Source organism: Chenopodium album, chromosome 16 (genome assembly GCF_948465745.1).
Source record: "Chenopodium album chromosome 16, dcCheAlbu1.1, whole genome shotgun sequence".
NCBI lineage: Eukaryota > Viridiplantae > Streptophyta > Magnoliopsida > Caryophyllales > Amaranthaceae > Chenopodium > Chenopodium album.
The window spans coordinates 31,730,976-31,755,389 of NC_137849.1; the positions used below are offsets into that span (position 1 = coordinate 31,730,976).

General features: G+C 33.6%; 1 protein-coding gene across 2 annotated transcripts; it reads left to right on the forward strand.

Moving 5' to 3' along the window:
* Positions 1-1,435: 1,435 nt before the first annotated feature.
* LOC145586368 (uncharacterized) lies at positions 1,436-15,824 on the forward strand. 2 transcript variants are annotated; one of them, XM_081643189.1, is made up of 12 exons: positions 1,436-1,893; positions 2,190-2,323; positions 3,051-3,183; positions 4,239-4,439; positions 4,556-4,678; positions 5,382-5,419; positions 5,502-5,613; positions 7,121-11,518; positions 13,992-14,120; positions 14,333-14,431; positions 14,518-14,660; positions 15,220-15,824. In XM_081643189.1, exons 3-12 carry the CDS (start codon positions 3,106-3,108, stop codon positions 15,494-15,496), a joined length of 5,598 nt encoding a protein of 1,865 aa, XP_081499315.1. In that variant the 5' UTR covers positions 1,436-1,893; positions 2,190-2,323; positions 3,051-3,105; the 3' UTR covers positions 15,497-15,824. The 2 variants fall into 2 exon arrangements, with proteins under 2 accessions (XP_081499315.1, XP_081499316.1); XM_081643190.1 differs by lacking the exon at positions 15,220-15,824 and having other exon boundaries at positions 14,502-14,640.
* Positions 15,825-24,414: the final 8,590 nt, after the last annotated feature.

A 24,414-nucleotide genomic window follows, 5' to 3' on the forward strand; every position in this document is an offset into this window, starting at 1 on the left:
GGTCATAATTAACCTTAATAAATTGACAAAGTTAACAATCATTAATTATCAAGGTATATGGTGTATTTTTGTAAAAACTTGAGGGTATATGATAAATTTTAAAAAATTTATGGGTATATGGTGAATAAACAAAAAACTCAGGGGGTATATGGTGAAAAATCCGTTTAGTTTTACAATATCAAATTATTATATGAACTCAAAACAATGTTGTACTTGTTTAAAACACTTTTGGTTTTCTTCTTAATTTTTAAGGAATTCAAGTTAATTCCTTTTGTGGACATGCACTATGAGGTAAGAAACTCATTTGATGCGTGATCCAATTAAAGTAAATTGATTAAAGCTGAGTCAAGTGTCAACTTATCGAGTTTAGAGTTATTAATTATGTGGTAAGTTTTAAAAGAGTGGCTTTGCATATGACTACTTTTTTTTTTCTCTTTTTTAGAGTGAGGCATGTTAGTTTATAGTTATTCCTGTTAGTGTGTTAAAATAAAGTTGGGTTGCTTCGAATAACGAGCCAACTTCAGGTATATCGGGTCAACTCCGAGTCAGGTACCCTCGAGTTTGGTCACTTAGGATATCGAATCAATTTTGAGTCTCTCTCACATCCTTACTTTTCAATAAAGAATTACACCACTATTTTTCATTATCATTATACAATGTCTTAACTATCCTAATTATCATTTTACACCACTAATTAAATATTGTTCTATATAACAATCAATTAATTTATCCAAAGCTAACGATTAAAAGGTAGCATTTAGGGGGGGGGGGGGGAATACTCCATACAGTACTCCCTCTGTTTCATAATGTTAGTCTCATATATTATTTGGGCGTTTTAAAAAGATCTACCCATATTGAATACTTCCTCCGTTTTTTTTTATTGCACCATAAGGGATTTCACGCTTGTCAATGCATTACTTTAGCTATCAATATCTGCAATTACACTTTTGTAAAAATTATAAAAATTTGATATTTGAAAAGTAGAGATCGATACGAATCTAACTAGATCCCACATGATTATATTTTTTCTAATGTATAAATCACAAATGATGGTTAAAGAAGATTAAGTGAATAGTGTAAAAGTTCTAATGGCGCAATAAAATAAAAACGGAGGAAGTATATTTCATTTATAACTTGATTTTTTTTTTAATTAATTGATTGTGGATTGATGACATGACTCTAAGTTTGGAAATTTTTACCTTAAATTATACAATTATGACTTGTATTTTCCTAATGAAAAATCAAAAAAGTTAAATAAGGTAAACTAATAATAAAATCTGTTGTACTTTAATGTTAGATTCCAAATATATTTGTTTTCTTATTTTATGTGATTAATTCCATATAGGGCTAATATTATGAAAGGGAGGAAGTATTATTTAAAACTATGTGAAGTCAAAATATCAAGACAATCCCACTATATATAATCCTAACAAACACAAGACAGCCCATCTTCTTATGTGTCTGAAAATCTGCAAAAAAGCTAAGACATCATTTCTACCCCACATTACTCAAATATTAATCTATTACATTACAAGCACTAATACCAAATCTCTTACACTAATCAAACGAAAATGAATTGACCACCCACAATTAATCCGTGAATTTTCACAAGTCTTTGCTTCTTTGGCGGGCTGTCTTTTTCAGTTTTTTCTCCTTGTCACATTAATCACACAAACCTCCTGCTCATTTCAAATATCCCAACACATTATTTCCCACTAAACATCCTTTTATTGGCGAAACATTAACGAGTGATGTAGACGAGATTTGATCTTAGATACCCGATCCCGCTTATTATCATTCTAGTTTAAAGCTTCAGACATAAGGTTTTTGTTTCCTTGCTTACTTCATAAGAATACTCCAGCAGCTCCCAATTATTTGAAGATCTGCAATTAGGTGCTTGACAACTCTTCCCTGTCTTATTATTTTTACTTTTTTTATTTTTAATTTTTATTGTTTTGGAATTTGTAAATAATTTGTAACAGTCACTGTTCTGGGTTTATTTTTGGGTTTATGGGCTGCTTCAGTACTTCAACATTTTAGTTTATTTTTAATTTTTTGAATTTTAGGAAAAATAAAGTTGAATTTTTTCTTCTACTGTGGTCCTGAGTTCTCTATTGAGTTCTTGACTTTTTGGGGTTTCTCTATTTATCATTAATCATAACCCCATTTACTCATTTCATTGATTGTAGTGTTTGGGTGATCTTTTTGGAGATTTGAAGTACATTGTTGAGATTGGGAGTGATTTGAGCTGATTTTTGGCTTGTTTGAAGCAAACCCATTTGAAATTTGAAGCTGAAATTCTTCAAATTTTGAATTCTAAGAGGTAAAATTCTGGGAATTTTGTCTGAATTTTGCATCTTTTCTTTCTTGTTTAGCATTCAAATGCAAGATCTGCTTTTGGGTATAGTCTTTAGTGTTCTAAATTGTTGATTTTATGTGCATTTATCCGAATTCGCAACCAAATCGAAATGAATCAAGTAGAATATACTCGTTTCTGTTTTTTTGGATTGTTGATCTAGTTTAAAGGTTTACTTTAATACAAATATACATTTTAAGCTGGTTAAGTGGCCCAAGTGACCCACATTAGTGTAAAAGTAATGGAATTAGTTGCATTTTAGTGTTAATAAAAAAAAAATTATTGCACTTTTGGGTTGTTTAATTTTTGTTTCTTTTATTACTATGATGATTATATTTGTGACTTTAATAGCTATGCTTGAAGAGGCTCTGAAAAAGTATAGGGGCTATGTTTTGTAAAATCCGGAGATCTTTTGGTGAGTGTTGTTAGGAAGGTATGGGGATAATTAATGAACCGCGGAAGTAGCTTGTATGAATGGTTTCTATGTGGAATTTAATCAAAGGTGTCACTCTTGAAACAATGACATATAGACATTTATTTAAAACTAAATGGATTTGGCAATTGAAATATTTCTTACATTTCTTTGCTAATATATATGATCATTACCTTGCTAATAGAAATCCAAAGAGGTTATGTTTTTTGTTTAAGTGGAAACATGTAATGTCTTAAAAGCCATTATGTGTTTTGTTAACAGGGTATCGATAGTTGAATCAAATGGTCTTCACAGTATAATACTCTGACTGCCAAGAATGTCAAGGGTCTCGAAGTGGAAACTTGAAAAGACCAAAGTAAAAGTTGTATTCCGACTTCAGTTCCAATGTACACATGTAAGTTGTTTCTTGTGAATACTCGCAATGCACACTGTTCAAGTTTATCCATCTTAATTACTTTAAGCAGTTATTTCTCTCTAAGTATGCTGGGATTGGATAATTACATATAACATTAGTCCACAAGTGTACCGTTTTACTCCATACCATTTGCCAGCTTGGATATTACTGAAGGTGGTTCCCGTGGGTGGGTGGTGGTGGTGGACAAACCTGGTTATAATGATTTATTAACTAAATATGTGATACTTGGACAGATTCATGATAGCTTCCAATTTCTCTTCCCTTTAGATGCATTGATAGGAACCTCTTTAGGATAATGTTGATGTTGATATATTTGTCCTAGCCAAAGCCCGTGAAATGTGGATTTTAAAATTTATTTAATTAATTTCTATATGCCTGAAATGTACTTCCGTCCTTCCTAGCTGCTAATACTGATGTAGGTTGCAGAGAAAAGGTAAGACAAGGGACGAACAAAGTGCAGAATGAACATTAAGTATGATGCATAACAGACTAACAGCATAAGCATTCCAGACTTATTTTCGTAGAATAATTTGATATGAAGTTAGTGTGTTTTGGACTTATTAAGGATTGATAATTGTGGGTTATAATAAATATCATTCATTAAGTTGGACAGCCGTACTATTGGAGAAATCTTCATGGTGTTATATAGCTGATAGACTTGCAATATTTCCCTATTTTGGAAGTTAAAATTAGTTTAACATACCTTCTACAGCTTGTTTTTTCATTCTTTTTTTAACTCCTCATCACGTGGGTCTCCTAGAACTCAATGCCTGCCCCCATACTGCAATGGAAATATATAAACAACAGAGGAAGCATTCTACCTCCAAAAATAGATAGGCTTCATGTTATTTCAATTCCCTTTGTGCTTGTGTGTCATTGTTTTCTGATATAATATCAAATTGTTATTTCCGGTACTTGGATTACTATTAGCTTAAACTGCTTTGTTTGAGATGTGGCGCCACATATGTTGTAGAAATGGGATCTGTTTTGACTACTTCTGTTCCAACTGAAGTGATCGTTTCTGCCTTTTACAGATCCCACAATCTGGATGGAATAATTTGTTTATTTCTTTAGTTCCGGCTGATTCTGGCAAGGCGACAGCAAAGACTAATAAAGCAAATGTTAGAAATGGTTCTTGCAAATGGTCAGATCCTATCTATGAAACCACCAGACTTCTCCAAGACTCTAGAACTAAACAATTTGAAGAAAAAATTTACAAACTTCTTGTTGCAATGGTAATCGCTTATAATTCCTGTACTTGGATTTTGTCAACATACCAGTTTATGTTTATATGTCTTCTTGTTTGATGAACTATTTGATTTTCTTGCTCTCTACTCTCTGCTGCTATCAGGGGACATCAAGGTCTAGCCTTTTTGGTGAAGCTAGCATAAATCTTTCTGAGTATGTTGATGCGTTAAAGCCCACTGCCGTTTCTCTGCCCCTCCAGGGATCTGATTCTGGAGCTATGTTACATGTAAGGATATTCTAGTGTTTTTTTTTGGTTAGATGTTATATCTGACAAGAAATTGAGAACATATTGCTTGACCTGAAAAAATGTACTGCACAGTAAGCATTATGATAAAGGCTTGTGATTTGTTTTGTGAACAAGAAAAGCTTTCTGTTTCTTACATGTGGGTTGTTGTTGTTGTAAAGTGCTCCTCTTAAAGTATGAAATTTGGGTGCTTAGACTTCTATCCAGGCAAAGTTTGGCAGTTCTAAAGTGCTCTATACTTTCTTTTATGAAAGTAAACTAACATGATATACAACATTTTGGCGCTGGTAGGGAGGATACCAATGGGACAGCTATCTAATGACAGTAAAAGATCTAATGTGTTGAATTTTCCTTTTATTTCGGGGGTGGGGTGGACTGGTGGAGGAAGGGAACTAGGGAAGCCATGATACAAACAGTCAAAACATTTGTTGGGATTTTTCCTTCAATCTAATGATATTTTTTCATCATTTTAGAGTAGGGTTCTGTTTGCAATCATCTTTAGACTTTGTAAGGACAAATATATCTGCATCTTAGATACCACAGTATGTGGGTGCCTCAGCAATTGTTATGGTTTAGACTTTAGATGCCACAAATCTTGATGCATCTATAGAAACATGGTTTTCACTTTAAAAAATCCATTTGATATTGAACATAAGAAATATTGCTGACTTTCATTCAATGCCAGGTTACAGTGCAGCTTTTGACTTCAAAAACAGGCTTCAGGTACAGTGTGCAGACTCCTAGTACAAGTTAGTAATTCCACTGATTTATTTAGTAGGTCTTATATTGTCATTCAACTGTCCAGGGAATTTGAACAGCAGAGGGAAGTCAGTGACAGAGGTTTGCCGTCAAACACTGATCATGATAATGGAAAACTGTCAGCACCAGGCGATGGAGTCATTTCTCGTACTGACAAGGTATGACACTTTCCTACGGAGTGTTTTTAAAGCTGTATCTGTATTTGTGATGCTTGTTTGTTTGTGTTTTAAAACCTTTCCATAGATTGCACATTACCATGAAAATTTTAAATCTCAGATGCTATAATGAGTGATTTTTTTTTTTTTTTTTTAAATTATTAAAATTATTAATTATTAATATATTGATTATCACAAATCCTTTTATGTGGCCAACCACACCATTAATTGAACGCGTGGCCTCTTCAGATATAAGCAACTATATAATGGGGTTATGACGATGATCAAATGGGGTTGCTTTGATGGATGAGGGTTTACTGCTAGGGAAATAGGTTTACTCTTATAAACAAGCAGAGTCATTCTGTTAATAGTCAAAACTAAAATAGAGGAGTTACTCGAAAAATCAGATAGGGTTACTTTTTTTTTTTTTTTTAAAAAAAAAATTGATGTTATAAAGTTTATTATATTGGGTTACTCTTATTGATAAAATAAGGTTACCATTATGAATAATTGAGGTTGCTCATATGAATAATGGTTACTCTTATTATTACTAAGGCATATGTCCTACAACTCTACAAGGTACGTAGTAATATAATCAATTGATACTTTGAATCCTAAATGGAGTTCCAACCTAAGAAGTTAGAACTATTGGCATAAAATGATTGTGGTGTCAAGTTATAAGTGCATTTATCTTTCTTTTATCACAAGACTCACAACTGTCTGGCAAATGCACACATGTATAATCGAATAATAGAATAGGTAAAAAAGGTTTATCTCGTGAAGATCAGATTGGTCATATTAGAATTTGCGCTGTTAACAGTAGGGTAGCTGGGTAGCAATGGGTCTTGGGTAAATTTCAAAAGCTCTTAACCCTGAGTCCAAACCTTTTTGGACTCCTTAGTCTGGGTTGCTTCAAATGCTCAACAACTAGTTTGTAAGATTGTTGTTGCATATTTTGGGCAGGGCATCATTAATTAGATTAAAAGAACTTAATTGGCAAAACTTTATATAAGTTTAGTAAAATAAGATAAATTTTTAACATGCGAGTAAATAAATAAAACTTGCAAACAACAACACACTACCTCCATTCCCAAAAGTTCTTAGCCATACAATATGTCAGATGTTCTCTCTGGCTATGCTTGGTTGTTCTTTTAGTTTCTTTCAGCAAAGATCACAAAAGAGAATGCATAGCAGATATCTCTGATGAAACAGTAGGTTAAATGAAGTCTGTGCCATTAACTGGAAAACTCTCACGTGTCACACTGCGACAATATCCTGCTCCAGTGTAAATATGTGTACTAAGTGTGTTTTTTTGTACGAGAATCTCTAATTATTTTTTATTTATTTATTTATTTTTTTTTTTTTTTTTTGTGGTTCATAATCGTTATGTCTAGAATTAATTCTTCTGTGTTGAAGACATTTAACAAGGAGCAAAGCCTAGCTTAAAGCTGTTATCTTTCTGTAAGATTGTGTAACATTATAAAACTTCTAATGATATCATTATTATTAGGTGAGCCCAAGAGTTAAATTCAAGTTAGAATCTAAGGAGCTACCATCACTTGAAGAAGAATCAGGCGTCAGTGAAGAGTATGCAGACTCAGCTGCTGGCTTTGATGGATCATCCAACACTTCTGGAAGTTTATGTGCAGAAAAGAATGAAGTCTCTAGCACTCGTGAAATAGAGAGTGTCAAGAGAACATTCTCTGGTGATCGTGAGGGGGTTCCTTCTCTTCAGAGCTCTGAAAAGGAGAAAGGGGCATCTGATCATCGCTTTTTGGTGCATGGTACCAGTGATTGGGTCCACCAATGGGGTGCTGAAAACTTAACCGATGGTGAAATTGCAATTGCATATGAAGAAAACAATAGACTTAGAGGAGCCTTGGAAGCCGCCAATATGACTATTAATGATCTAAGACGGGAGATAAGCTCTCTGCAAAGTTATGCCGATGATATAGGTGTTGAAGCACAAAGTTTGACAAAAAAATTAGCCATTGAAATTTCTGCAGATCAGGAACTGGTGAAAGAGGTCTCTTTGCTCAAATCAGAATGTTCTAGGTTTAAAGATGATCTTCAATGGCTAAAGAATTTGAAAATGAATCCTCCAATTCCTAGAAGGACAGCAGTAGATGCAGATCCATATAACTTAATGCAAGACACAAATTTGAGATGGATGAAGGGCATTTCAGCTGTGGAGGATAAGATAAGAGATGTTCAGGAGAAGGCGCGTCTTGGATTCAATGGGAATGATTCAACTTTGCAGCACACAGATCTAGAGGCATTGCTCAGTATTGTGCAAGATCTCAAACAAGGAGCTGAGGGTTCTAGCAATCAGCTTGATGGATTTTCGGTCGGAAAAGCAATGACAACCATTGGCGTATTGAGTTCACCTAAAACTGATCATGTCATGTCAGATACTGGTCTAGGTGTTGAGTTGTGCCATCCTGAAGGTGTTCTTTTGCCAGGGCTGCTGCCTACTGGAACTAGTTCAGTAGATGCTACAACTGCAATGCAAGGAGAAATTTTTAAACTTCTGAGGGAGTTAGATGAGTCTAAAGCTGAACGAGAGTGCCTTCTAAGAAAGATGGATCAGATGGAATGTTATTATGAAGCACTTATTCAAGAGCTGGAGGAAAACCAAAAGCAGATTCTTGGTGAATTGCAGAATCTAAGAAATGAACATTCTTCATGCATATACACTATTTCATCCACTAAGGCTCAGATGGAGGCAATGCATCAACAGATGAACAATGAGCTGTTACAACTTGCTGAGGAGAGATGTAACTTGGATCTCCATAATAAAGAGCTGGAGAAAAGAGCTCATTCATCAGAAGCGGCACTAAGAAGGGCAAGATTAAATTATTCAATTGCTGTGAATAAGTTACAAAAGGACCTTGAAGTTCTTTCTCTGCAGGTACACTCTATGTATGAGACAAATGAAAGCCTCATACGTAAAGCTTTTTCAGAATCTCCACAATCATTGCTTCTGGAGTGTCAAGATGCTGTGCCAAATGATCTTACAAGAGGCTGTGACTCTGAAAATTTTATGATCTCCCAGAGTCATAGTAAAATAGTCAATAATCAACTTCTGGGAAGTGATAGGCTCTTGGAGGAGTTGAAGAGGTCCCTAGCATCGCAGGAAGAGCTGTATGGGAAGATACAGGAAGAACTTTTTGAAATGCATCTTGCAAATGTATATCTTGACGTGTTCTCAGTTACGCTACATGAAGCTTTAGTAAAAGCAGATTTGGGGAGGAGATTTGCAGAGACAGAGATGTATGGATTAGCAAAGCAGTTGGAACTCTCATCCAGGGCCAATGAATCACTTAAAGTTCAATTGCAGAATATGACAGGTGAGGTATGTAATTTGAGTGAGGAAAAAAATCTTTGTATTTCAAGGTGCAATGACCTTGCTTTGGAGAATGATAGATTGGAAGCAGATCTGAAAAGCATTTCCAACGAAAAGCTTGTTCTTGATGAGAAAATTGGTGAATTAGGGATTTTGTTGACTGACTACCGAAGTTATAAAAGCAATTATGAAGAATGTAATGTTGAGAAGGAAAAGCTGGCATATTCACTAGAGCAAGCTACTGCAGAGAAGGGAAATCTTTCAGATGAAATATTGTTATTGCGAGAAGAACTGATGAGCATGAAGAGCAAAGTTAGCACAAATGAGCATTTGCAGAGTATAGTCGACTATATTCGTCAAAGACTGAATTTGTTGGCTTCTGGCAATGAACGGGTTGATGGTTTGGTATCCTGCCGTGTCATAGATGATAAGGATTCAGAGTTTGAAGAATTTGTGAGTATAATATTTCAGTTGGAAGAAGGCCAGCAGAAGCTCCATGATAAAATTCTCCTACTCACAAAAGAGCAGGAAGATTTGCTGAATGAGTGTGATACTGCTAAATTCTCCTTAGCCAGTGCAACGTCTGAAGTTGAGATTGTGAAGAAGAAGTTTGAGTGTGATATAGTAGACATGGTGAACAAATTAAATGCATCGAGCACTCTCATGGAAAAGCTTCAAACAGATCTTGAGGTTGTTGGTGACAAGCTCAAGCTTAGCTCAGAGGCAGAGGAAAAGTATTCACTGATGGCTCATGATCTTCTGTCTGATTTTGCAAAACTGGATGATGCTGTGCAAGAACTTGCTTCCAAAAATAGGGATCTTGCTGCAGAGATAATGGTTTTAGGAAGTGTTACTGATGAGCTAGAGGGTGATAAATTGGTTATAGATAGGTTGTCACAAGAAAATATGCACTTAACTGAATTGCTACATAATAAGACTGATGAATTAGGCATTCTTACGTTGGAGCTTAATAATTTGAAAGGAACTGTGGAAATATTGCAGGATGAGGTCTCTCTTCAAAAGGGCTTCAGAAATCAACTCGAGGCAGATGTTTTGAATTTGAATACTCAGCTGAAGGAGAGAGATGATATGTTGTCCCACCTTGATCAGCAGAAATCTGAAGTTAGCCAACTGAAGCAGCATCTATCAGACATGGAGTCAGAAAAATCATGCCTCTACCATCAATTCTCCAATATGGAAGAGCACCTAAAGAAGGCAGCAGCGGGATCCTCTGCTGAATTAGAAATTCAATTACTGGATGTGCATGCACTTGTAATTGCTGCTGATATTACATGTACCGTTGTTAAGGAGCAGTATAAATACCATGTTGAAGCTCTCTTACAGCAGCTGAAGTACTCAAGTCAGCTTCTTTTAGAGGTTAACAAGCAAAATCTTGATCTCACTTCCAAGCTTAACAATTGCCTTGCTAGCAAAGAAACATTTGCTGAAGAAAATACTAAATTGCTGTCAGCCCTTGAAAATTTTAGATCCGAGTCAGAATCTTATGTTTTCTTGAACAAAGATCTTGAGAATACCAACACTGTTACATTGGCTGAACTTGAAGAGTACAAGAAGAAGAGTGATCATTTAGAGACAAGGTATGAAGGTGCTAAATTAGAGCACAAGTTTGACGTTGAAGAGCTCAAATCCTTGCTGGGAAGTTCTCAAATAGAGAATGACAATTTGATAATTTCAAAGGAAGAGCTTGAGATCAGGTTTCTGGTGATGAAAGCATTAGTGGAGGAGATGAGTGCTCATTGCAAATTTCAGGAAGAATATAGAGAAGAGCTGACTGTACTGAAGAAACAGTGCTCTGATCTTACCCGTAAGCTTTCTGAGCAAATTTTGAAGACAGAGGAGTTCAAGAACTTGTCCATTCATCTTAAGGAGCTTAAAGACAAAGCTGAAGCAGGGCATCTTCAAGCACGGGAAAAGAAAGAAGCTGAAGGGTCTTCTGCTTCTATGCAAGAATCCTTGAGAATAGCATTCATTAAGGAGCAGTATGAAACTAAGATACAAGAAGTTCGACATCAACTGTCTATTTCAAAGAAGCATGGTGAAGAGATGCTCTGGAAATTACAGGATGCTCTTGATGAGCTCGAGAATAGGAAGAAATGTGAAGCGTCTCAATTAAAAAGAAACGAAGAGCTACTATTGAAGATTACCGAGTTAGAGGATGAGCTACAATCAGTGCTCTCGGATAATCGGGAAAGGTTTATGGAATATGAACAGCTAAAGGCAGAGTTAGACTGCTCAGTCATGAGTCTAGACTGCTGCATGGAAGAAAAAAAGCAGCTTATGTCATCTTTACAGGAATCCAATGACGAAAAAACTAGACTTGCTGATGAAATTGAATTGTTGAGAGAACAGATAGAGAATCTCAAAGCATTCATGATAAGTCCCAAAACCAATGAGGATGGATGTAACGCTCTGCAAAAGGGTTCAAATTTTGAGAAAATAGTAGACAATTCCTTTGATGATCAGGCTAACTACTTATCTCACAATATGTCACGGAACATTGAAAGGGGAGACAGGAAATATATGGATCTGCCAGCAGAACAGGTAATTGTCTTAATGTTCGCTCAAAGTAATTAAGTAATAGGTTGACGAGTCACAATTTTGCTAACTTTTCTTCCATCCTGATAGTGTATCCAAATGCTTTTTTGAGGTCAAAGTTAATCAATTTTACTATGTGTGAATTTTGTAGAAGTGTTTCAATGTGTATTTTCAAACACTTCCTCCTTTTTTTCACCTTCTAGGTGATACATTTCTAAATCTACACTATTCACATAACATACACTCTCTTTTTGGTGATTTTTTTCATTAGGGAAAAACATAATCATTAAATCTGATGTAATGCTTTCTAAACCAATTTTGCTATGATTTTTACTTACTGATAACTAGAGATATGCATTGAAGAAGTGTACCCATATGCTTCTTTGAGGTCAAATTCATCAATCTTGCTATGTGTGATCTTGTTAGATATGTTTCAATGTGTATTTTCTAACACATACTTCTTCCAATTTTTCCCCCCTTATAGGTTAAACATTTCTAAATCTACACCATTCATACACCATACAATCTCTACTTTTGGTGATTTTTTCATAAAGGAAAAACATTATCATTAAATCTGTTAATATATATGCTTTCCAAACATCAATTTTGCTATGAATTTTACTTACTAATAACTAGGGATATGTATTAGCAAGTGTGAAACAAAGTGATTCATCTAAAAAAACGGAGTTAATATTTCTTTACCAACATGTAACTAAAGATATTTATAATCAAAGGTGTCTTGGAGAATGGTACACTATTATGGTCTTATGGGATGGATGGAGCATATTCTTAGTCTGGTTACTCCCTTTTCTTTTTAAAGTGTAGAACTATGAGTATGAAATTACTGATGTATTAATAATTAGATGATCTGCCGCAAGTTAAGTGTTTTATTTACGTTGATATCTGACATTAATCTCAAACTTGCCTACTATTGCTATATGACTTCGTCATGCTTGGTGACTAGCTGTTATTGGGGTTATGTTATGTGACTTCCAATGTCACTGCAAAGTGCAAACATGGGTCAGATGATTGTAGTATGAATATGAATCTTGCTTATGTCAACTATAGCTACTCTGCAAGTCTGCATTCCATGCAAATTTATTTTCCTCCATTGATAATATTATTTAGTATGAATATGAAATAACAATTATTGAGTGCAAGAGCAGAATCACCTGGAGTATCTGATGTAAATTTCCAGCATAGAAGGCTATGACAGATCTGATGAAATATCGAATTTTATAGCATTGATTAATAATAATCTATGCTAAATTACTGATTTCATGGATAGAAAGCTATGATATAAATGATGAAGTTCCTGTGTTCCTCCCAAACTTATAATTGAGTTGAGATAAGTGATTGGGAGTGGGCACCAATTTTTATCTACTCCGTTATTTTATCATTCATCTGTCTTACTTTGCACCAGCACATTCAGGGAAATTTGCAGAAAACTTCTATTACCTTCATTTTCGGAGTTCACTTAGTATAAGCTGTAGCAATGGAAACTAAGGAGAACACAATAGTGGGGCCTCTCATGTGGGTACTTAAAACTTTTAGAAGGAGAGAAACAAAGAGTAAGGGTTTCTATTTTATGTAGTAGGATTCCACAAGGTGGGATTAAGGCTTTGAAGATTGATTGATTGATTCCACAAGGTGGGGTGTGGGTAGGAGATGATAAAATATGAGAAAGGTTTCCAATTTTCTCTTGAGGCAATAAGGTAAAAGTGTGTAGAACTCAATGAAACTGGTGAAAATAGAAATTGGGTAGAACTTAGAAAAATGGAGGTTGTATTATATACCCTTGTGATAGACCATTGTAAAGCTATACTTGTTCCAAAATTCTCTTCTCTCAGTATTTCTTATAAGAAATTAATGTAGCTTTGTTGTTGTTGCTGTTATTGTTGTGTTGGCATTCGATAGGAGGTGTCTGTGCAAATTAGGTCCTAGGTTGGTGCCTGCAACTACAAAGTTCACATTGACCTCCTCATCATCTCTTCAACCTTTCTCCATATTGTTCCAATTTGTCTAGACTACTGTCTAGTTTGATCTGTTTCATATGGACTGTTAATTCTTCATTTTCACTCTATTCAGCTGATGCACAGTTCCATGAACCATTTATTATTTGTCCCTTTAACCTTTTCCTAATATGCATGATTTTTAGCAACTCCATTGGTCATGGTGATATGGAGGGAATAATATTACTACCTCCGTTTTATATTATTTGCAAAGATTTGACATAATGTAGAGAGAAAAAATGTCTAATCGTTGAAAATAATACGAAACGGATGTAGTATTATCTTTTCCTTCTTGGGATGTATATCAATTTGTTGGAGCTTTTGTTTTGGATGAGATATGCTGACCAGTATCAACTTAGGTCTACATTGTATTTGAGATTAATGCACAATATTATTTATGGTAAACACAATTAATTACATGTTCTGTTTTCTGATATAGAGGTAAACCAATTTTACCATATATGCAGGATGCCTTGGTAACCAAATCCTCAGAAGGTCTTTCAGGGGTAACAAAGGATCAAGATGATATTATTCTTCACGATGATCAGCTTAAAGCACAAAATTTAATGTCAAGCATGGACCGCCTACAGAAAGAGGTATACACACTTTGCTATGAGTAACATAAAAGCAAAAGATTTGCAGATAATGATCTTAGTCTTTTCTCTTTGTGAGAGTTGCATTTTATATCCTATTCAAACTAGAAAGCATATAGCATTTTTATTTTCCCTGTACCATTTAATCATGTATTCTCACTTCATCCTTTGGAAGCTCTGTCAACACCTTACTGACATATGTTACTTGCTTGCAGTTAGAAAGGATGAGAAGCGAAAATACACTTCTAGAGGATGAAAACTCGGTTGAACAATATCATGAAGGATTACGCAGTGAGCAAATGCATCTGGAGAAGGTAAGACCATAAGAGTTGAGTCTAATCTGTAAGTGATCAGCTTGATCTGGTTCTTAGCTCGTCTACTTAGCAATGATTCACCACAGGTAACTCAGGAACTTAGTGATATGTCTTCCCTATATAATGATTCTTCAAGAAGTGGGAACTCAGTGGAGCGAGTACTTGCTTTGGAGCTGGAACTTGCTGAAGCCTTGCAGGCCAAGAAAAAGTCAACCATTCAATTTCAGAGGTGAATATACTTTAGCTCATAATTTCAGCTTTCATTACAGTTGAGTCAGGATTCAATCTTAATTTTGAGCTTGTGTTGTTCTTTCAACATTATAACCATGAGAAATTCCAACTAACCACAAGCCACTTAACGAAATATTGGCTGTGCCCACTAAGTGCCCCCAGTTAACACTTGAGACAGTGAGGATTTGACCTTTGTGCTGAGCTCGTGTTAATTAATCAAAACTTCTTTATCCATGAGAAAGTCTTACTCACCACTTAACTAAATCTCAGTTGTGCATGTGTGCCTCCAAGTTCTGGATTTTGTGTTAGCTTGTCATGCTGTTTTAGCTGTTCTTGTCCCCAGTAGGCAAGAATGCGCCACACATTCTGACTATTCAAACATTTGCCTGTGACAGTGGGCATTCCATTTGTTATTTTGCCTCTTTCAGTACTTAGAAAACATACTGTTAGGTTGCATGGACATATTTTTGGTGATAGATTTTTTTTAAACCCTTTCTATTTTGTTGTGGTTATAAAATGCAACTGAAGTTTACCATACTCTTTCTTTTTTGGCCTAGTTCTTTCTTGAAACTACACAGTGATGAAGCTGCAGTATTCCATAGCTTCAGAGACATAAATGAGTTGATTAAAGACTTGCTGGAGATGAAGGACAGATACAGTGCCATGGAGGCAGAACTCAAAGATATGCATGAGCGATACTCTCAACTAAGCCTGGATTTTGCTGAGGTTGAAGGAGAGCGACAAAAGCTTACAATGACACTAAAAAACGTTCGTTCACCAAAAAAACTCTTAAATCGGCTTCAATCGTCCACCTATGAGGATCCATCTTCATGATCCTTCAGAGTTTTCTTACTGCTAGTTTGTTTATCAATTTTGATTATTTGAACATCAGCAGTTGCATATTTCAAGGTTTGAAAATGGATGACGAATGAATTTATCCATAGGGTAAGTACACTCGTGCTTGTGTAAATAACGAGCATTGTATAATTTCTTGTTATAGGTTAGATTTTGATGCTCAATTGTTCTTTGGGCTGTTGCATAGGTAATATCGGGGACTTTTCACCGGTATTTATGTATCAATATGCATGTATAGCAAGTAAATTACAGCACCTCAGTGTTATAACATAAATTTTGTCTGAAACACTAATAATTTAACTCGAATTCTAGCAAAATTTTCCTCATTTATATAGCTCACAATGACCCAATTTCCACCAGCTATGATCATAGATGGGAACTTATATTGCATATAATTTAGCTATAAGACTAGAAGCCCAACACATTATAACAAAACTATATTAATTCAAAGTACATATTTTTATTAACCAAAATAGTATAAAATTTAGTTAACTGTTGCATTTGAGTCTGAATCTCAAGCTTTAGAAGGTAAGATCAAGCATTTTACCAATCGACCATTCTGTCTATAAGTCTTGAAACAACGAGACGCCTGAATATCAATGCTCTCACCCTCTATGATTAATCTACCATCGATACACTTTCTATGAAATCGCGTTACCATTCCATCTTGCATGTATGTAAGAGGAGGCAACGATGGTACTCGAGGCTTGTATTGTTTAGTAACACTTTTACTTGTCTTATGAGTTACCCTTTTGCAATTTATCATATCATCTATTGACATGGAATGAAAACCACTCTCGGTGCCAATTATATCGTGATCTACTAAGGCCAACGACGATGGTGAAGCATCTAGTGATATCGACGATGATGATAGGCAAAATGGTAATGAGTCTACTAGTGGCAATGGTGGTGGTTGTGGTTGTGGCCGTGACAAACTGACAATAATGATGAAGTTATATTTATCTTGTCGATAAGTATCTTAGAATTAGAATTAGAACCCTTTAATTCTTTGTCTTGGTGATTAAGTATTGATTTAAGACCAATATTGTGAATGTCTTTATCAATATATGAATCGAACCTCGGATTTGCATAGATGATTAGGGTTAAAAGCCTAAATTTAAATAACAACTGCTTAATCCAAATGTTTGAGAGTAGCATACCAATATTAAACCAGTTATTGCTAGGCATGAGTACGTACTTCAATTGTTTATGATCGAGCAATTAATTTTACCTACACAAGAAGAGAAGCATAAATTATTTTAATACTGCATGTAATTGAATAAATTATGTAAGAGTAAAAACAATTAGAAAATTTAACAACAACAAGCCAATCCTTACCCCATTCTCCCAAAATGGACCAGCCTTTAAATCTTCCCAAAATAGACAAAAGTTTACAATTTTTCTCCCAAAATGAACCCAAATAACCAGAAACCTGTGCAACCGGTCTTTTTTTTTTTATTTTCCTTTAATTATCTTTTTTAATTAAAAACCTTTAATTATTTTTTTACAAATTAACTATACAAATAAATTAAAAAAAAAAAAAACAGACCACTCTCCCCTCACCCCAGTGCCAGCCACCCCCCCCCCCTCCACCTATCCGGCCACCACTCCCCCTCCCCCTTCACAGCTTCACCTCCCATTTTCAACCATCCCCTTTCCAGCCACCACTCCCCCTCCCCATGAAACCCCCAAACCGACAATCCCTAAATTGAAAAAGTGAGAAATTGATGTAAAAAGAAAAAAATTGAAAGATTGAAAAATTAAGGGTTTCTGTGGGGTGGGTTTCGGATATTGGTGGTGGTGAGAGGATGGTTAAGGCAGGTTTCGGGTAATGGGTTTCAGATTTCGGTGTTTTTGTTGGGTTGGTATATATGGTGGTTTCAGTGTTTTTGTTGGGTTGGTATGGTGGTTTCGGTATTTTTGGTGGGTTGGTAGGTGGTTTCGGTGTTTTCGAATGGGTTAGTATGGTGGTTTTACTGGTTGGTATGATGATTTCGGTGGTTTGGTGGTTGGTATGTTGGTTTCTATGGTGGTTGTTGCTGGTAGTGTACATAGGTGGTGTTGTAGTGGGTGCAAGTGATGGTGGGGAAGGTTAAGAGGGTGGCTGGTTGGGAGGCAGGCTGGCAGTGGTGAAAAGGGTGGTTTTTTTTTTTTTTTTTTTTTTTTTTTTTTGTAAAAATTATATCTAATACTACCTCCGTGTTTTTTAGTTGACATCATTTGACTTTTACACTATTCACACACTACACTTTGACTCGATTTTGTGACTTATAGATACGATAAAATATAGTCATGTGAGATCTTGTTTGAATCTTTTCTATGTATTTTATTAATATTTATTTTTTATAATTTTACAATGTTGATAATTAGAGATATTAAGCATTAAAAACATACGTTGACAAACGTGATAATAGAAAGGTGTCAACTAAAAAAAACGGAGGTAGTATGTATATATAAAACCTTGACCAATGATTTAATGACAAGTGGATTTTTACTTGGTTGGGAGGCGGGCTGGTAAGGTGACCTGCTTGGTTCATTTTGGGAGAAAAAAATGCAAACTTCTGTCTACTTTGGGAAGAATAGGGCAAAGTAAGGTTGGTTTGTTGTTGTTAAATTTTCCAAAACAATTTTATTAAAAACGAATCAACTTGTAGTATGTACTCTTTTGCTAACTATGTACAAGTACATGGCGGAATTAGAAATTTTTATTAAGGGGACAAATTATTTAGTAATATCTCACGCATAAAATAATAAAGAGTATATTGAAATGTCAAAAAAGAATGATACAAAAAAAAGTGAAATGAACTTGGGACCTAAAGAACTCAGTTTTTACCCAAAACCAACTCAAGTATAATACAATCAACATAATCTCATGCCAACATTTAATAGATAACCAAAACCAAGGGGAGGCCAAGGCCTACCATAGCCCCCCAGCCCTTGGTTTTGCCCACATGGATAACTTGGTTCCGCCCTTCGATTGTGAGAACTGAAAAGTTTTTTATTCCATCAAAATTTTGACAAAATAATGATATCAGAGTGAAGGGTATAATCATAAATAATTTATCTTGTCAGAATTTTTAAAAGGGTTGGATTACTATGGAATATTATTTGCTCAGATTCAGATTACGAAGTTATTATAAAAAATTTCTTCCTCCCAAAATTATGAAGCCGACAACAAATCCATTTATAAAGTTGTACGAGACAACGAATTGAGAATGTGTCGAATTGTTATATCTATGTATTTGGATTCTTAGCATTAATTGATTAATTCTTGTTTGAATTTATTTTCTGTCATTAATTGTTAATTATTGATGTCATATGACTTTAATTAATGAAACTTGGTGTTTTTTTTGGGACTTTTTCACAAATAGATACAAGTATTGCAATTTGTGTTCATCCTTTTGACTACGACTAATAATAAACTAACCCTCAATTTTTGTAACAATTACGATCTATGTAGCTATTTTTGAATTCTATCTACTTAATTAGACTCACATCTTGTACAGGCTCAATTGCAAATTGGTTAGTTCTTTGTTCTAATTTACACTTGTATCTCATTAGATTTTGACAATTAATGCAAAAAATATTTTGAAATGTAGAAATTACTCCTTTTTTTTTCTATGTAAGAGATAATGCTGCTAATTTAGCTTTTGTTATGAGATTTATGTTACAAACTCTTTTCTTAGGGAAAAGAAAACCCTTATTTGATTCAATTTTATATATTTGTTAATTTAGATTTCATTTATAGATATCATATACGTTATTATTATTAATGAATTGATTTTATTAAAAAAAGAAACAAAAACTCTTTTTTTAGGGTTTTAAATTTCAAGGTTTATGCAAAATTATTGAAAGGCAGCAAATTCATAGATTAGTGTAAAACAAATTTTCATAAATGTTGGAGAGTGGTGATAAAAAAGTTAAAGCGAAAACATAAAATGTTGTGTCCAAGATAATTTATCCAGTCCCTTGTTGACTAAATTAATGTGGGTAGTGTGTCATACTCTTTTCTACTACCTCCATCTATCCCTAAATTAGTGGCCTATTTCTAATATTACTCACATAATAAAGAGAAATAGGCCACTATTTAGGGGCGCGTCGAAAATTAAGAGCAACTCCAATGATTGTAGTTAGGGATTTACTTGTAATATTAAATAATCCCTAGCTACTAGATTAATCATTGGAGCTAGGAAAAAAAAAACCTTGCTAAAATAAAAACAAATTAGAATAAATAAATTGGAAGTTATCAACGTAAATTAAGGATGTGTGGTCCATTTAAATAGTAAGCTATTAGCTAGCCATTAGAGTTAAAATGACAATTAGGTTAAAAACTTACGTGGCTTACAATTAGCTTGTCATTGGAGTTGCTCTAAAATAGTGGGCATTAATTACAAAATTAAAGTTTCTCAAAAAATGTGATAGATTTAAGGTTTCTTTAACTTTCTTAACAAAGTATACATATCAATAATTTCATCAATTTCAAATAAAATTAATTCCTTAAAGGTTTTTTTTTTTTTTTTTTTTTATATATATATTTACTCTCTTTTTTTTCTCATTGAAAGCCTTGAGATGAAATCATAAAATGAAGACGAAATTTGAATTCATGTCTTCCTCCCAATTCCAACGATTATCCAATTAAGATATTTGACATTCATCCACAAAGTACGGATTGCATGTGAAAGTCAAGAAGACTACATAAAAAGAAAATTTAGTTGAAGAAATATATGTATAAAAAAAAAAAAATCAATACAGAGAAAATAAGAGTATAATAAAATTTCTTTTCTTTTAATTCCAAAGCATCACGTTTACTAACTTATTTCAATAATTAAAATTCATGGCTCATACAATTATTATGGTGATTGTATTTTCATAAATTATATAATATGAAAGCTGTGCAAAAAAGTATGTAGTATAAACAAAACAAAAAAAATGGAGAAATAAGAAATGTCTTACTTTTGATTTAGAGAGATTAGTCAGCCTAATAAGATGATCTTTAACTTTGAGAGAAATTTGAGAGGATTGAGCATAAGAAGAAGAACCAAAAACAAAATTATAGAGCGTTAAAATTACTTTTTATTTTTATACAAAAATCATTACTGAATTTAATGCCTTAAGTTTTCTAATTAGGCAAAAGCTAATGAGCGCCTCCGGGACGTTAGATAAGAGAATTAATGTGCAAATATTAGAGTAAAATTAACATTAATTACACCGAACGACGCGTGATTTTGTCATGAATTCCTAACTTAATATCATTTCAACCAGTATAATTTATCCTTATCTAACGCCCCAAAACGCTCGTTAGCAATATCCTTCCAATTATCTTTTCTTTATTGGGTATTTACTGATTCTTATAAATATGTTAATTTCTAAGTGTAACGTTAGATTGATTCATTACCAAAAGTGTGACGATATTTTTCCCACAATTATTTTTTCCTTAGCTGTTTATATTAAATAATGAATAACGGTATCTTCAAGCACTTATTTGCGTTTGTAATTGTTGTCAATGCAATTTGCAACTTAGTAGAATTAGTGAAGTTTTGCATAATTAATTAAATTATTAAATTTTAATATGCATTGGAATTATTTTAAAAGGTATATAAAGCACTTCTCGTCAAAGTACTTTTTCGAACAATGTGGAGAAAATATAGCTAATACTCCGTAATTTAGAGATTTTGAAAAAAGAAAATGTATAATAAGAAAAGGAAAGAAGCTAAAAATTAAAGGATTTACTTTATGGGAATAATGATGCATCAACAATGATATGCTTCTATAAGTGTCATATCGTGATAGATTTTTCAAAGGAGTCAAAAATTTGGAGATCAAAACATAATCGGGTGAATCATAATACATACAGTGAATCATCTATGATATGTTTAATTGTATGTATTGACGTAAATCCTAGACATTTGAAAACAATCAGGGAAGATGATTAAGAAATGAAAACATATTCACCAGTGTGTGGTTACTACGGGCCTGTTCTCATTGACTGAACTGAGCTGAGCTGAACTGAACTTATTAGAGCTGAGCTGAACTGAACTTATTAGAGCTGAACTGAACTGAAATGAATATTTTATAAGAGAAGGAAATTAGGAGCTGAACTGAACTTATTAGAGCTGAACTGAACTAAACTGAAAATAAATAATCGTATTAGAACAGGCCCTACATGCGTTTGTACCGTGTATTGTACAGACGTTTCGCGAAAAGAACATATTATACAAATGTAAAGAACATACAGCTGTAGTGAAAAGAACATACTATTAAAATGTAATGAACATATATGTTATTATTGTCACATATATCTAAAGTAAAAAGAACATATTTGCACCAAAAAAGAATAAAAAGAACATATATTCATGTTCTTTGATTGTCAGTGTAATGTACTTTTATTTGTGATATAATATTCATTGCTAATTGAGAAATGTTTTTTTGAATTTTGTCTTTAAATTATGATGGATACATATAATAATGTTCATTACATAATAATATTATTATGTTCTTATTAATAATACAGATGTTCTTTAGATAAATAAAAAAAAACATAAAATTGGATGTTTTTTACAAAACAACTATATAATCTTTACCAAATAGTTGTATGCTCTTTACAAAACAGACACATATTCTTTCCACATTTTTTGTCTGTACCAAGCAAGATACAGAAGACTGTACATTAAAATTTTCACATATTCACATAGTAGTTTTGCAAGTCATAGAGAGTGACGCATCTCAATCCTATTCCTGTATTTTTATCATTTATTTTTTATGCCTTTAAAAATGTTCAAATTGTGTTATAGCATCTTAAAAAAATAAAAAATTTATATTACCACAAAAAAAGCTTAGAAGTTGGATGTCACTTCATTCGTTCATCAATCCATTAATGGTGTCCATTCTTTTCCATTTCCCCCATTGAGAAGGTATTCCGTCAGTCCGGATTGACGAAATATTTTGTCAGTCTAGCGAATTTTTGATATCTTTTATTGGCTAGATGATATCTTTTATTGGCTATATGATATCATGGATGGATATCATAGACACAAATCATAAATGATATCATATAGCCAATAGAGGATATCATCCAGCTATGAATACAACCAATAAAGGATATCATCTAGCCAGTAAAGGATATTATAGACACAATCATAAATGATGTTATATAACCAATTGAGGATATCATCCAATCAATAAAGAATATCATAGACACAATCATAAATGATGTTATATAGCCAATAGAGGTTATCATCCAGCCATGAATACAACCAATAGAGGATATCATCTAGCCGCTAGTAAAGGATATCATAGACACAATCATAAATGATATCATATAAGGGATATAGCCAATAATGGATATCATCCAGCCATAATATCATATACCCAATAGAGGATATCATCCATCCAATAAAGAATATCATCCAGCTAGTTAATAATATGTATTAATGATTAGAGGATATAAATTATTTATTGGAGAATATGTATAACTTGTTTAAAGATATGTATAATTTGTTTGATGATATGCGTAACAATAATGGCGGAACTTTCATTGAAGAGCTCGTACTAAAGGCCATGGGTACAACATAACTTGCTCATTTCTCAACCAAAATACATGCATTTGTCATCAAAAATGCTCACAATTCAACATATAATCATATGGGACAAACAATTTCAACAATTATACATCATATAAGAAAGGCCCAATTCGATTTTTTGGGCATGTTTTGAAAAATCTGAGAATTAAACTTTTTCTCTCTTTTGCCATGAATGACCTCGCTTCTCTCCTTCGCCATTGATGTCGTCGTCGTCATCGTCGCCTACAGGGGAGAAGGAGATCCACCATTGCTGTCATCGTCGTCTTTATCTATCGTCACCATCATCTCCTCCGCCGCAGAAACTATTTGGTTAGGTTTGACTGACCCAATAGTTTGTGTTCCCCTTTTTATGATTATATACCCTACTTCTTTTAAAAAACCTATTACTTCATCACCTTCATATATGTATGCAATTCCTTCTAGCTTTAAGCCCCTTCCCCTCTTTAACATTTGATGATAGGGATTTAGCTTGTAATTGTTTGTAATAAGATTTTTACAAACTTAGTGAAATAATTAATTGATCTTGTTATTTTGAATTTTACTTAGTCCATGCCACTAAGAATAGTACGTAAAATTGGCAAATAATAAATGCGATAACAAGTCAACAAAACATAAACTATTTGAAAATGGACATGAATAGTAAATTCTTTTACATGATTGAAGGCAAATTCCTCCTACATGCAAGAACTTCACTATCATGTACATAAAAAGATGGACCTACCAAATTTATCTCCCCGGAATTGTTGCAATTGAAAATACACTTCAATACCAAATTATTTGGCCACTTGTATGTCTCATTACATTCAATCTAGCTAACAATTAAGAATTGTGGGTTATGTATCATTTTCATCTTCCTCTAGATTTCTATCCATTATTTTTAAATTAAACCAATAGTTTTAAATCATTCCACCGCCCACATCAAGCTTCTTCCCTACTAATTAAGCAATGTCACAATCACTCCAAATACTTGGATACAAATATTTTTTGAACCTAGTGTAACAAAACTAATTAATTAATTTCAATAATGTTACAACCTCTTTGATTTATTTTAATATTATGTGGGACAATATTTCGCCGTTGATGTCCCCCTATCCCCACGTGTCATCATCTTAGATTGTGACTTGACTACTTGCATTTCAATGAGCTCAATCAATTAACCCCTTCTATCATCCTTAAAAGAAATTTTTTACTAAAAATCAAAAATAAAATAAAATTGAAGAGATAATTATTGATCCAATATTTGAATTTTTTTCAACAAGTCGTTTTCATTTCATGCAATTATATATAGGAACTTTTAATCTTTTTACCGCGTGCTTC

Excerpts from the sequence above, each read along its gene's own strand:
- LOC145586368 (XM_081643189.1), top strand. The coding sequence starts at position 3,106 with ATGTCAAGGGTCTCGAAGTGGAAACTTGAAAAGACCAAAGTAAAAGTT. Across the intron at positions 5,420-5,501 it reads ACTTCAAAAACAGGCTTCAG|GGAATTTGAACAGCAGAGGG; the intron begins GTACAGTGTGCA and ends TCAACTGTCCAG. Across the intron at positions 5,614-7,120 it reads TCATTTCTCGTACTGACAAG|GTGAGCCCAAGAGTTAAATT; the intron begins GTATGACACTTT and ends CATTATTATTAG.